The 13,802-nt window shown below is 44.4% G+C and overlaps 1 protein-coding gene across 4 annotated transcripts in view; it reads right to left on the bottom strand.

Annotated features, from left to right (window-relative positions):
* Nucleotides 1-13,802, bottom strand: part of Shld1 (shieldin complex subunit 1) — a 167,557-nt gene that overhangs the window by 144,150 nt on the left and 9,605 nt on the right. For 3 of the 4 annotated variants that reach the window (XM_045156873.1, XM_004661499.2, XM_045156871.1), the window contains exon 2: nt 11,912-12,096. In XM_045156873.1, coding sequence (XP_045012808.1) covers nt 11,912-12,089 — 178 coding nt within the window. In that variant the 5' untranslated portion in view covers nt 12,090-12,096. The remainder of the gene's footprint in view (nt 1-11,911; nt 12,097-13,802) is intronic. The other variant, XM_045156872.1, reaches the window with a different exon arrangement.

The following is a 13,802-nucleotide window of genomic DNA, read 5'->3' as shown; positions in this document are numbered from 1 at the left end:
GGTGCTTGCCTGCAAAACCTAATGACCCAGGTTGGATTCCCCAGTACCCACAGAAAGCCAGATGGACAAAGTGGTGCATGCATCTGGAGTTTACTTGCATTGGCTAGAAGCCCTGGTGTGTCCATTCTCTCTCTCTCTCTCTGTCAGAAAACAAAGTATATGTTAAAAAATAATTTTTTAAAAAAATATTTTTATTTATTTATTTGCAAACACACACATAGAGAGAGAGAAAAAAAAATGGGAGAGAAAGAATGGGCATACCAGAGCCTCTTACCCCTGCAAACTAATTCCACTTTGTGTATCTGGCTTTATGTGGGTCCTGCGGAACCAAACCTGGGCCGGCAGACTTTACAAGAATGTGATTTAATCACTGAGCCATCTCCCCAGACCAAAAAAGGTTTTTCACTGAAGCCATTATTATCTACAACAACTATTTGCTGGGAGCTACAATACAGTGGTGTAAAACAGAGAACTATATATTTTTTTCTTTCTAAATGGGGGACAGGGAAGTCACAGTTACAGTCACATGTACAAAGAGTCACCCAGGAAACACAGTTTAAGGTTGCTAGTGGCTTTATGTAGCTGTCTTCATTCAACTTCCCCATTTGGATGACAGGACTAAATAAGCTTAGTGGTTTTCAAACTCCTTTTGGCTTTGAAAATATTTCTGTGGATGGATGCTTACCTGGAAACCCACAATGTAAATAAGCTAACAGGAGTTTGCAAAGTGGAAAGTCCAGGAGCCCACAGCATACAACACACCCTTCCCAACCCTGAACCTACAGATCCCAAAGGGCTGTTTATAGCATGACTGAAAATCACCAGCCCGGAGCTCACAGTGCTGCCACCTGTAATCCCAGCACTCAGAAGGCTGAGGCAGGAGGGTCATGAATTAAGGTCAACCAGAGCTTTATAGTGAGAATATGGCTCATGCAAACAGTAAGGAGCCACATGTGGTGACACAGTCCTTTAATCCCAGCTCTCAGGAGGTTGAGGAAGGAGGATCACCTTGAGTTTGAAGCAGCCTGGGGCTATGGAATGAGTTCCAGGTCAACCTGGGCTAGGGTGAGACCCAACCTCTGGGGGAAAAAAAAAATCAAATACATAACAGTAAAGAAGGGCTGGGAGAGATGGCTCAGTGCTTAAGTGTGCTTTCTGCTCAAGCATGAGGGCCTCAGCCCACAAATCAGGATTTCCAGAACTCACTAAAGAGCTGGGCGTGGTAACACATGTCTGTGACCCCAGTCCTTTGAGGAGTAGGAGATTGGAGAATCACTGGGGCTCACAAAGGGCAACTTTGAAATCAGCAAACTTCCTTGCAGGAAAATTCAGGCAGGTTGAGCGATGGAGGGCAACACCTGGAGAACACTGCAGGTGAGTGCCAACACGCCTGCCACATCTCAAGTAACATTGCAGAAGAGGGGTGGAGGGATTATTAGAGCCACAGAGTGGGTAGGGTGAGAATACCCTGAGGCAAGGTTCCCCCAATACCCCACTGGGACTGATTGAGGCCTTCATGACTCCACAGTGAATACTCTCACCCCAAGAAGGAGTATCCCTGGGTAGGGAGGGGGATTTCCTATATATATATATTTTTTTAAATCACCAGGCTAGGGAAATGGCCCAGCAGTTAAAGGTACTTGCTTGCAAAGCCTGACAGTCTGAGTTCAATTCCCCAGTACCCACGTAAAGCCAGATGTACAAAGTGGCACATGTGACTGGAGTTCATTTGCAACAGTACTAGGCCCTGGCATACCCCCCCACACCCACTCTCTCCTTGCAAACAATAAATAAAAATAGGCTAGGCATGGTGGTGCACACCTTTAACTGCAGCACTTGGGAGGCTGAGGTAGGAAGATCACCATGCATTTAAGGCCAGCTCAAGACTACATAGTGAATTCTAGATCAGCCTGGACTACAGCAAGACCCTACCTCAAAAAAGAAAAAATAATATTAATTAAAAAATTACCAGTCTGTGAACTGCGCAATTCTGTGATTCTGTGGTCCTCAGTCACATGTGCCTAGAGTTTATCCTCTACTACCTAAGCCACAAAATCAGGATACACTGCTGCCTTCTACCAGCAGTGGGAAAAGTTCAGAATCGTGAATTGTATCTAAAAATTCACTTCAGATGGCAAAATCTGCACAACTCAACGCAGGAAAAGGCTAAAATAAATAAATAAACTAAAGGAAATACAGTAATGTACTACCATTCAGAATATCTAAACTTCATAAATGAATTTAGTCATCATGAAGGCAAGATGTACAAACTGTTCTCAGTTATGTCTCAGAGAATCGGCTCAATCTTCCCTGCCTATTCTTTTCTGGGTCCAGTGTAGGTGTGCCTGCACTGGTCACTGGCCACTAGGAAAGATACTGCTCAACACACTTATAAAAGCAATTTTAACATTACTTATGTCTAACAGACACCCTGTTTTGGAGGGGAAGAGGTTCAAGTTAGGGTCTCACTCCAGCCCAAGCTGACCTGGAACTCACTCTGTAGTCCCAGGCTGGCCTCAACTTACAGTGATCATCATACCTCTGCCTCCCAAGTGCTAGGATTAAAGACATGCACCACCACACTATGTAAAATAAGCAACAATAGGGCTGGAGAGATGGCTCAGCAGTTGAGGTGCTTGCCTATAAAGCTTAATGATCCAAGTTCAATTCCCCAGTGCCCATGTAAAGCCAGATGCACTGAGAAACACATGTGTCTGGAGTTCATTTGCAGCAGCTAGAGGCACTGTTAAGCCCATTTTCTCTTCCATTTTCATTCTCTCCCCCCAGTCTCTTTCTTTCTTTCTGTGCAGGGCATGGTGGCAGGGAGGCAGAAGTAAGAGGACTGCTGTGAGTTCAAGATCACCTTGATACTACGTAGTGAACTCTAGGTCAGCCTGGGATACTACCTCAAAAGAACAAACAAAAAGAACAACAACAAATGCAGAATTTCACAATTGTAACTTTTAGTTTGACACTTATACTCTAAGAGCTTACAATTTCTTTTTGTTTGCTTGTTTTTGTTTTTGAAAAAGAGTTTTGCTATGTAGCCCTGGCTGGCCTAGAACTTGCCATTCAGACTAGGCTGGGCTCAAACTTGTGCAATCCTCCTGCTTCTACCTCCTGAATACTAGGATTATTAGCATGCACCACCATGCCTGCTTTAATTGCTTCCTTGTGGGAACAAAGTTTTATAGAATTATAGAGATATACCATAAATTATAGCCAGGAAAAATATATTTATACCATATGAGTTAAAATCAGGAAAAAGTATATTTATACCATATGAAAAAAGTATATTCATCTATTCTTACGTACAAGTTTCTAAGGATGCCTTTGAAGACTGGAATGCTGGCAGTTTCCAAAAGAATAGGGGACATTAAGCCACTATTTACTTTCATTTATAGCCACCTGCCAGCTAGGGCCTTTCATCATCAAAGACTTATTATGTTAACTAACATTCACATCTACTGTGTCCATTCAAGTTCCCCAACACTCTTCTTAGACAGAAGTTCTAGTTTGAGGAAAGGGCTGAGATTTCCTACATCCGGGCTGCAATGTCTCAGGAATGTCAGAGAAATTCTTTGTCCTGCATCAGAATTCACCTTGGGCAATCTCTAGTGCAAAGGTTCCACAGGCCCTGAAGAGATACGCCATAGGACCTACCCAGAGCTTATCAAGCCACAGTAGGACACAAAGGACTGTGCCCCGAGGAAGCCTTGTGACGCTGCCTTTGCAAGATGGTCTATCCCTTCTCATGACTCTTCAGTTCTGTGTATCTATGCTTCCCTCTATCCCAGACAACATGGAGAAGCGAAGAACATACCAGCAATTCAAGTCCATCAACAAGTCTGAACTTGGGGGTAATGGAATTCCATTCAACAGCCGGTAGGGTGGACTAGAGTTGAGCAAGGAGGAGGGAGACCTTCTAGGGAGGGAGCAATGTAGCTAGGGCATCCCAAGCGGGCTTGGCCTGAAAACAGGAGCAGCAGCTGGTGTTAATGAGTTGTTGGACACTGAGGCTCATGTTCACCTGGAGTATACCTGTACAGCCTTGCCCACTGAGAAGACATTACAATGCCACTGCCTTGGTTACATATTTTAAGCAGATACCCCAAACACCAGGTTGCAGAGAAATCCTGAAGATGAGGTGTTTTGGTGCAGCTGGTGGGAAAGAGGAAACACCCAACATCTCTGAGGTATTTACAGGGAGGAACATGCTAGAAGACCTTTGTGGCAGCAGAGTCTCCCACATTATCTCATGCAAGGGTACAAGGAGGAGACTCAGGATTCTACACCTGGTACAAGCAAAAAGTTGTTTATGCCATCAGTACTGTCTGAGAAATGGCTGCCTGGTCACCTCAGGACCGACACACACTTATTATTTATTAATAGTACTATTATAATTGCGTGTGTGTAAGTACAGGTGCATGTGCAGGTCAGAAGATAACTTTCAGGCTAGTCCTTATCTGAGAGCCTCATCTGAGGCAGGGTTTCTCCCTCTGGATTCTCACTCTGCTGTTCTTGGCTATGCTTACCTCAAGCTTCCAGGAAATTCTCTTGTCTTGCCTCCCATCTTACTGTAGTCAGTGCCAAAGTATGAAGATTACAGAAGTCCACCATGGCTTCTGGCTTTTTACATGGGGTCTGGGGATTTAACTCGGGTACTCCACCTTCAGCAGTGAGCATGTTATACAATGTGCCATCTCCCCAGCCCTTTATGATTATTATTATTCATTACTGTTATTATTATTTCATTTTTTAGACCCAGTCTTTCCAGCAGCCCAGCTGGAGGGGAAGAACTAGAACCCCAGAGACTTCACTATGGGTCCAAGATGGACATGGAGCTGCAGGATATGCTGTTTGTCCTGCTTGTTTCAGATCTTGCATTCGTTCAGTCTTTTCTTGCTATGCTCAATGCCTTCTTCTGCAGTGTCTGTTTATTCTGTGACATCACATATATTCACTTCAGTTTTAATCTTATAGGCTTGCAGTTAAAAAACTATCTTGAGTCACAGATGAAACCTTGGACTTTGTACTTTTGGATAGTGTTGGGACTGATAAAAAATTATGGATACTGTCAGGCATGATGACCATGTCTTTAATCTCCGCACTCAGGAGACAAAGGTAGGAAGATCACTGTGAGTTTGAGGCCAGCCTGGAACTAGAGTCAGTTCCAGGTCAGCTGGGCTAGAGCGAGACCCTACCTCCAACCCCACCACCACCCACCGAAAATTCCGAGTACTTTCAAAGTTGGACTGAATGCATTTTTACTTCAAGATGGTCATAAGTTCATGGGGACCAGGGCAGAATTTGGTGATTTGAGTCAGATGTCTCCCCATAAAGTCATGTATTCAGAATGCTTGGTCCCTAGTAGGTGTCAATTTGGAAGGCAGAACCTAGCTGGAGGCAATGTGTTGCTGGGGTAGGCTTAGGGGTGTTACAGTCAGCTCCCCATTACCAGAGTTTTGTTCCCTCTGCTGCTGCTCTTTGAGATAGGTACTGTGACATAGGTGATGTCCAGCGTCTGCTCGTGCCATGCTTTCCCTGCCATCATGAAGCTTCCCCTCAAGACTGTAAGCCAAAATTTGTCAGGCGTGGTGGCGCACACCTTTAATCCCAGCACTGGGGAGGCAGAGGTAGGAGGATCACTGTTAGTTCAAGGCCACCCTGAGACTCCATAGTGAATTCCATGTCAGCCTGGGCTAGAGCAAGATTCTACTTTGAAAAACGAGCAAAAAACAAAAGAAAAGAAAAACCCTTCTTCCTTTCTTCCCATTAGCTGCTTTTAGTTGGGTGCTTTCCCCAGCAATGCAAAAGTAACTACAACAGACCTCCACCCCCAAATGAGTTATATGCTCTACCAAGCTAACAAAACTTGCCTACACTGATGTCTAGCAGTTCCTTATCTCAGAGGCATCATCTCTTTGGTAATTTCCAAGGGGGAAAAGGTGATCATACACAGAACTCTCCTTAGATTTGCAACCAACACAAGTGTCGTAGATGGTAGTCCTGTAATCCCAGCACTTGTGAGGCTGAGGCAGGAGAACAGGCAGCCTGGGATTCATGGTGAAACCCTATCTCAAAAACTAGACAAGACAGGGCTGGAGAGATAACTCAGAGGTGAAAGGCACTTGCTTGCAAAGCCTAAAGAGTTCAATTTCCCAGTACCCATGTAAGCCAGATATACAAAGTGGAACATGCATCTGGAGTTCATTTGCAGTGGCAGTAAGCCCTAGCACACCCATATGCACACACTCACTCTCTCTCTCCCCACCCTTTCTCTTCTCTTACAAATTATACACATAGACAGACAGACAGACAGACAGATAGATAGATAGATCTCAAACACACACACATGTACAGGATACAGATCACTTCTGCTAAGGTGATCAGTGATGGAAGGCTCTAAGGAATGCCTCTTCCCCTCCACCCTCCTCCCCCAACACTTCAAAGCCAGAGAGTTTGAAGAAAGAAAGGTGTAAGGATGTGTGGAGTGCATTTTGGGAACACAAAAGAGGTATCACCCCCAGATCTCATTCCTCTTACCTTTTAATTCCTAAAATCTCCCTACCTACTAGAGGTTAACACTGGGTACTCATCAGTGAACACCTGCCTGGAAAAGCTAACAACAGGAGCAACAAGCCACCATTTGTGCTTTGGTCTGAGTAAGTTTCAGACCACTTCTTGATACTTCATTAGGAGACTCACGAAGGTACTGGTGCATAGACAGGGAGAGGCTCAGGCAGGGAGTAGGAGTAAAGAGAACTGGAGCTCCACAGGCACAGGCACAGAAACTCTCCCGTTTGTAGTGGGCACCCTGCACGCACTCTCTATCTTGACAAAAACAATACAGCCCTTACATCTCAGCACAGTACTCATGACCAACGTTGCACATGTCAGAATGGCTGACAGTTCTGCCCTGTCTCTGGCAGCAGAGGAAACCTGACAGCCCCTCTTTCAACATGGGGCTACAGTCAGGCTTCACTCATGCAATCTGCACATGGCTCTCCTTGTTCCATGTGAAACTTTCCAAAGTTACTCACACAGCACGTAAAGATGTATGTGCAAAGGGGTGTGTTGTGATCAACTTCAGGCCTAAATCCATATAGGACTATCTTAAATTTTCTTTTCTATTTTATTTTTATTATTCTCTTTTCCCTCTTCCTACCCCTCCTCTCTTCCATCTTCCTCCCTTGACCCAACTTAGACCTGTGGCAGGTAGATATATTGATGCAGGATCTTATGCTATACCCAGGCCAGTCTTGCAACTTACAGCAATCTTATTGCCTCAGCCTCCCAAATGTTGCCTGGACATCTTGCCTGGACAAGCCTGTCTCTTAATGACATAATAGTAACAACAGCTAATATTTACTTGTTCATTCTTCAAACAGTACTTACTGACTCCCTGCTACCCTGGACATTATATTCTAGTGGAGAGAGACAAATAAGTTAGCAATCAAACAAACTGAGTACTGATAAAGCCAGTGAGGAGGGTCAGGGATGGGGAGGAGCTAGCTGGCTCTTAGATACAAGAGATGAGGGTGGCCTCTCTGAAGGGTGCAAGGCAGAAGGACAAGCTCTTACAGAGGTACAGCCAGGAGGCTGGTGAGGTAGAAACCCAGAGAAGGGGGTTGAGTGGTAGGAGACAAGGTCAGGGGCATGGCAGGGCGCACAGTTCAGACATCAGTCACCCAGGTGTGAAAGGACTTTGGCTTTTGCTCTGAGTCAGATGAGAAGCTACAGTGGGGTTTGCACTAAGGTCAATGTGATCTGGTTTATCTCTCAAAAGGATTCTTCTAGTTACTGAATTAGGAACAACTGGTAGTGGGATAGGATGGCTGTGGCAAACCCATTGAGAAGACAGCAATCATAATCCAGGAGAGAGGTCTGTGGTTCCAACCATGGTGACGAAAGTATAGAGACTATTCACATCTGAACCTATCCCACTGCTAGAGTGGATAAGAACAGCTCAGTATCCGAATGAAAAGCTGCAGGCTGTCCAACCTTTTCACACTGATACGTGGTACCGTCATCTACCAATGTGTGGGGCTGCGCTTACTGCCATGCTGGGAGGCATGCAGTCTGCAGGCCTCCGGCTGGACATGCCTCTAGGGAAGGAGAAGTTGAGGATGATTCCTAGGATTTTGGTGGGTTTTTTCTTAAACTTTGTTTCTCTGCTATTGTTTCCTAAGTAAATAGAAGAATGAAAATACTTGAAAAATATTATTTATTTTATTTAAGAGAGAGAGAGAATGGGCCTGCCAGGGCCTCTAGCCACTGCAAAAGAACTCCAGACACATGGACCACTTTGCGCATCAAGCTTCACTTGGGCACTAGGAAATCAAACCTGAGTCCTTTGGCTTTGCTGGCAAGCAGCTTAACTGCTAAGCCTTCTCTCAAGTCTGAAAATACTTTTTAAAATAGAAGCTTCAAAGCACAGGGGCTGAGGATGGAGCTCAGGGGCAAAGTGTTTGCCTAGTATCCTTTTTTTCCATCTCCAACGCTGTAAAAAACAACAAAAAAATACATGTGTGTGGGGGTGGGTGCTGAGGGAAGGAAATGGAAAAAGGGCATGGGAATTATGAATTTAGTTTAGCACATGTCAGTTTCAACAGGCCATTCAAGTGATGGCTCTATGCTTCCCAATCGGGTGAGCTCCATGGAACACACCCCCACCACCAAAGACACTTGCCTGCCTTGATGAGCTGTACTCTCTAAACTGTGAGCCAAAATAAACCTTTCCTTCCTTAAAAACATCATCAAGTGATGATATCAAGTACACAGATGGTGTAACTGCCAGGCAGAGGCCCAAGCTGGCGACAGGAACTTGGAACTGAGCAAGGTACTAAGGTCATGTAAGGCCAGAGGTGACCTGGATAAGATCACTTAGAGAGTCAAATGATAACAGAGGAGAGAACTGATGACACAGCCCTGGCATTCTCCAACATTAAAACTGAAGAAGGCTGGGCATGGTGGCGCACACCTTTAATCCCTACACTCAGGAGGCAGAGGTAGGAGGATTGCCATGAGTTTGAGGCCAGCCAGAGAACAAGTAGTGACTTCCAGGTCAGCCTGAACTAGAACGAGACCCTACCTTAAAAAAAAAAAAAAAAAAAAAAGCCCTGAAGAGATGAGGAAGGAGAACCGAGCAAAGAAGGCTGAAAGCAAGACATAAGGAGCACTGCCTAGAATTCTGGAGAGGCATGAGGTGGTTCATGCTTGCAGTCCCAGTACTGGGAGGTAAGACATGTTAGGGACTCTTGCTACTGCAAATGCATGCCAAAAGCTTGTGCCACTTTTCGAGACCAGCTCATGTGGCTTGGGAATTGCATGCAAGCCCACAGGCTTTGCAAGCAAGAACCTTTAACTTCTGAATTATCTTCTCAGCCCCCAGTAGGTATTTTTTAAGATGGACAATATTGCAGCATGTTTGTATGATCACCAGAATGAATGAATGAATGTGCACAGTAGTGCACACCAGTAATCCCAGCACTCAGAAAGCAGAGCCAAGGGATTGCTGCAAGTTTGAAGCCAGCCTGGGATACACAGTAAGTTCTTGTCTCAAAATTAGAGTGATGGGGTTGGAGAGATGACTTAGCAGTCAAGTGCTTGCCTGTGAAGCCTAAGGACCCTGGTTCAAGGTTTGATTCCCCAGGACCCACGTTAGCCAGATGCACAAGGGGGTGCACGCATCTGGAGTTAGTTTGCAGTGGCTGGAGGCCCTGGCTCACCCATTCTCTCCCTCCCCCTCTCTCTCTCTTTCTCTCTCTGCCTCTTTATCTGTTGCTTTCAAATAAATCATTAAAATGAACAAAAAAATAGAGTGATGAAGAGATGGCTTAGCAGATAAGATGACTGCCTGTGAAGCCTAAAGACCCAGGTTTGTTTCCCCAGTACATATGTAAGCCAGCTGCACAAGGTGGTGCATGCATCTGGAGTTTGTTTGCAGTGGCTGTAAGCCCTGGTGAGCCCATGCTCTCTATCTGCCTCTTTATCTCTCTCAAATAAATAAATAAAATAAAATATTTTTTTAAATGGAACAAGAGAATCCTTTTTTCCCCCCAGGTAGGATCTTGCTTTAGCCTGGGCTAACCTGGAGCTCACTGTACAGTCTCAGGGTGGCCTTGAACTCACAATGATCCTCCTGCCTTTGCCTCCCAAGTGCTGGGATTAAAGGCATGTACCACCACACCCAGCTTAGATGCATGCCTTTAATCCCAGCACTTGGGAGGCAAAGGCAGGAGGATCGTTGTGAGTTCAAGGCCAGCCAGGGACTACAGAGTGAGCTACAGATCAGCCTGGGCTAGAATGAGACTTAACCTCAGAAAAAAAAAAAAAAGAAAGAAAAGAAAAAGGAATAAATAAGTAAATACCCAAGCTAAAAAAATATGTCAGCATCCCAGGCAATGCAAAGGGAAATTTCCCAAGAAGCTACAATGTGCCAAGCACTGTGATACATTCTGCTTCATGCATCCTCATAACTTCCCCACATGATAATAGCATCTCTATCTTACAAATGAAGAGACTGATACAAAGACACTAAGTGGCTTGCCCAAAGTCAAACCACAGAAGGATGCAGAACTAAAATTCAAAGCAGTCTGACCCCACACAACCACTGCCAACACAACAGAAAATAGTGGCCTCAAGATAACAAAAAAGAGAAGGAAAACAAAAATGAACATGTTGAGGAGATTGCTCAGTTGGCAAAGCACTTGCCTTGCAAGCATGGAGGCTTAGGCTCAATCCACAGCAACTACGTAAAATGTTGGGCACGGGGGTATGCCTGTAAGTCCACTACTAGGAGGGAGAGATTGGGCAGATCACTGGAGCTCACTGACTAAATGACAAGGTCCTATTGCTAAAGACACCAAAGACTATGTCACAAGACATTGAGAGGTCATTCTGGAACTGAGATGGAAGCCAGATCCTTGCTGACTAGCTGTCATAGTGCTGGAAAGTGCTATGTAAACTGCTGAGGGATAAAAGCAGTAGATCCTGCAAGCTACAAAATCAACCAGATGTACACACCTGTGTAATAGTGACACATAAGTTATGGGGGTAATCAACTGCTCTCTGATTGGAATGAGGGCCACTCAGTGGGAAACAATTCATTCCTGGTACTGAGAACCAAGTCAGAAGCCTATGTCTTAGAAGGTCTTGACCTTACAGAGAAGTTTCCAATGTTCTTTGGCTAAAAGGAGAGGCTAGGCCCATCAAAAAGTCTTCTAAATGTTGGTTCATCCCTGTTGATCCACGCTTCTCTCAGTCTTGGTTAGAAAATCTGCTTCTGACAGATGATGGCAAATACCAGGAAGACTCAAGACCCATCAGTATAACAAGAAAAAAAGCCAAGTGTGGTGGCTCATACCTTTAATCCCAGCACTTGGGAGACTAAGGCAGAAGGATGGAGTCAGCCTGGGCTACAGAATGAGTTCCAGGTCAGCCTTGGCTAGAATGAGACCTTACCTCAAAAAAGAAAAAAGCAACATCTAAATCCAGAGTTACTTCATAAAAACATTAAAATATCCATTATTATTATTATTAATTATTATCCATAACACACAGCATGTCATATTTTTTTGGCAGTTTTGAAAGAACAAAACATAATTCCACTCTCCTTGTTGAACCAAGTGTTTGCCTGCCTCTGAATGCATTTGGATGGAGTTCAGAAGGGGACCCAAGGGAGAGATAACAAGGACCTCCAAGAAATTGCTTCACTTATTGTCACACCAGGGAAGCTGTCTTTGAAGTCCTTCCCCTCAGCTTTACTGGGCTATTGTGTTTTTCTATGGAAGACAATAATCATTTCCTTCAGATCTACTATTGCACATGGGATAAATGAACCACCATATACCTGTGTATCTGCTAGATGTTGTTTTAAAGTTAATTCGTCCCAAACCCTGCTTATTACCTGACTCCAGATCGGAAGAGCAAGGAAAAGAATAGGATTCCACTGAACTAAGAGCCTCACTGTTGTCCTCTTGGCTAGGTCTCTGTCGCTCATTGTAGCCTTGTAAGTCCCATGAGGGCAGGTCCAATGTAAAGCTCCCCTCTGACTGGCTGCCTGGTGTGGCTTCCTGGGCTGCCATAGGCCTGCTGGGAAAGAGTAAAACAATTCAATACCTGAGACACTACATAGCAGGAGCCTACCTTAGAGCCAGAGCCTGAGGAGTCTTACAGACCAGCAACAGTAAACTCAGAGTGCTTCCTTTCCTGTTAAAAATGGTCTTCCGAAGCCAGGCGTGGTGGCACATGCCTTTAATCCCAGCACTCAGGAGGCAGAGGTAGGAGGATCGTTGTGAGTTCAAGGCCACCTTGAGACTACATAGTGAATTCCAGGTCAGCCTGGGCTAAAATGAGACACTTACCTGGAAAACCAACAACAAAAAAAAAGGTCTTCCTTCCCTTCACTGTCATGTTCTCATTAGAAATACACACTCTCAACTGACAGAAACCATTAATAATTTCAGCTGGAAGCCAGGCATGATCACACATATAATCCAGCACTCAGGAGAATGAGGCAGGAGAACTGCAAGTTTGATGCCAGGCTGGGCTTTAAGCAAGACTTTATCTCAAAAAACAGGAAACTTCTGGAAAAATAGGCAGCATGTCAGAAAATGGGAAAGATCCAATCATATCACTCTTCCCCCATGAAATACTGTTGAGAACTATAATTCAATGGCTACAAGAATATCTGAGGTTTACTTTTCTGTTTAGTTTTTGGTTTTGTTTGTTCTTGAGATAGAGTCTCAACTAGCCTGGGCTAGCCTTGAACTTCAGCAATCCTCTTGCCTTAGCCTCCAAAGCTCTAGGACTATTGGAGTGAACCACAATGGCAGGCAGAATTTTTTTTTTTAGACTTTTTTTTTCAAGGTAGGGTCTTACTCTAGCCTAGGCTGACCTGGAGCTCACTCTGTAGCCCAAGCTGACTTCAAATTCATAGTGATCCTCCTACCTCAGCTTCCTGAGTACTGAAATCAAAGTTGTGCATCACCACACCTGGCTGGCTGGCAGACTATTTAATGAGAAGGGGAAATATTTATGATATAGTAAAAATAAAAAGGTTTTAAAACAAAAGTTAGGGGCTAGGGAGATTACTCAGTGGTTAAAGGCTCTTTTTTATACAAGCTTATAGGTGGGAGGGAGCCTGCTGATCAGGTTCGATTCCCCAGTACCCACATAAAGCCAGATGCACACATATATCTGGAGTTCCTTTAGAGCAGCAAGAGGCCCTGACACACCCATTGTTTCTCTCTTTCTCTGTCAAATAAATATACTTTAACAGAAAAAAAAGAGTAGGGCTTGGAATACTACATGTATGAAACACAGAGATATACAGCTAGGGCAAAGAGGCTAGAGGGGTATATCCCAAATTAATATAAATGATCATCTAGTAGTGAGATTATGGGCAATTTGCAATTCCCTCTGTGGCCTATAAAACATAGTCAGTCAAATGGTTGATATAACAGGCTTGGCACTGGGTACTGGAAATAAAGATCCTTCCTTCAAGGGGCTCAGATCTTGGGCAGACATATTATGTCAACACATGAGTCAAAGGATCCAGAAAGGGAAGGTTAAGTTTTTGAAAAGAAGTTCTCAAGACTGATCAGGCCATGACCATAGCCAAAGTAAAGCAGGAACTCACAAGGAACCAAGACAGAGAGGGGAAGCAGGAACAGGGAACAAATGAGAACAAAGTAAGGACACAGAATGAAACTGTTACTCTGTATGCAAACATAAAACATTATGTTAACAGGAAAAGAGAGCTGAGCATGCTGGCACATGCCTTTAATCCCAGCACT

This window comes from Jaculus jaculus, chromosome 8 (genome assembly GCF_020740685.1).
Source record: "Jaculus jaculus isolate mJacJac1 chromosome 8, mJacJac1.mat.Y.cur, whole genome shotgun sequence".
Lineage (NCBI taxonomy): Eukaryota > Metazoa > Chordata > Mammalia > Rodentia > Dipodidae > Jaculus > Jaculus jaculus.
The sequence above is the reverse complement of the archived record's forward strand: the minus strand, read 5'-3'. Positions and strand labels throughout refer to the sequence as shown.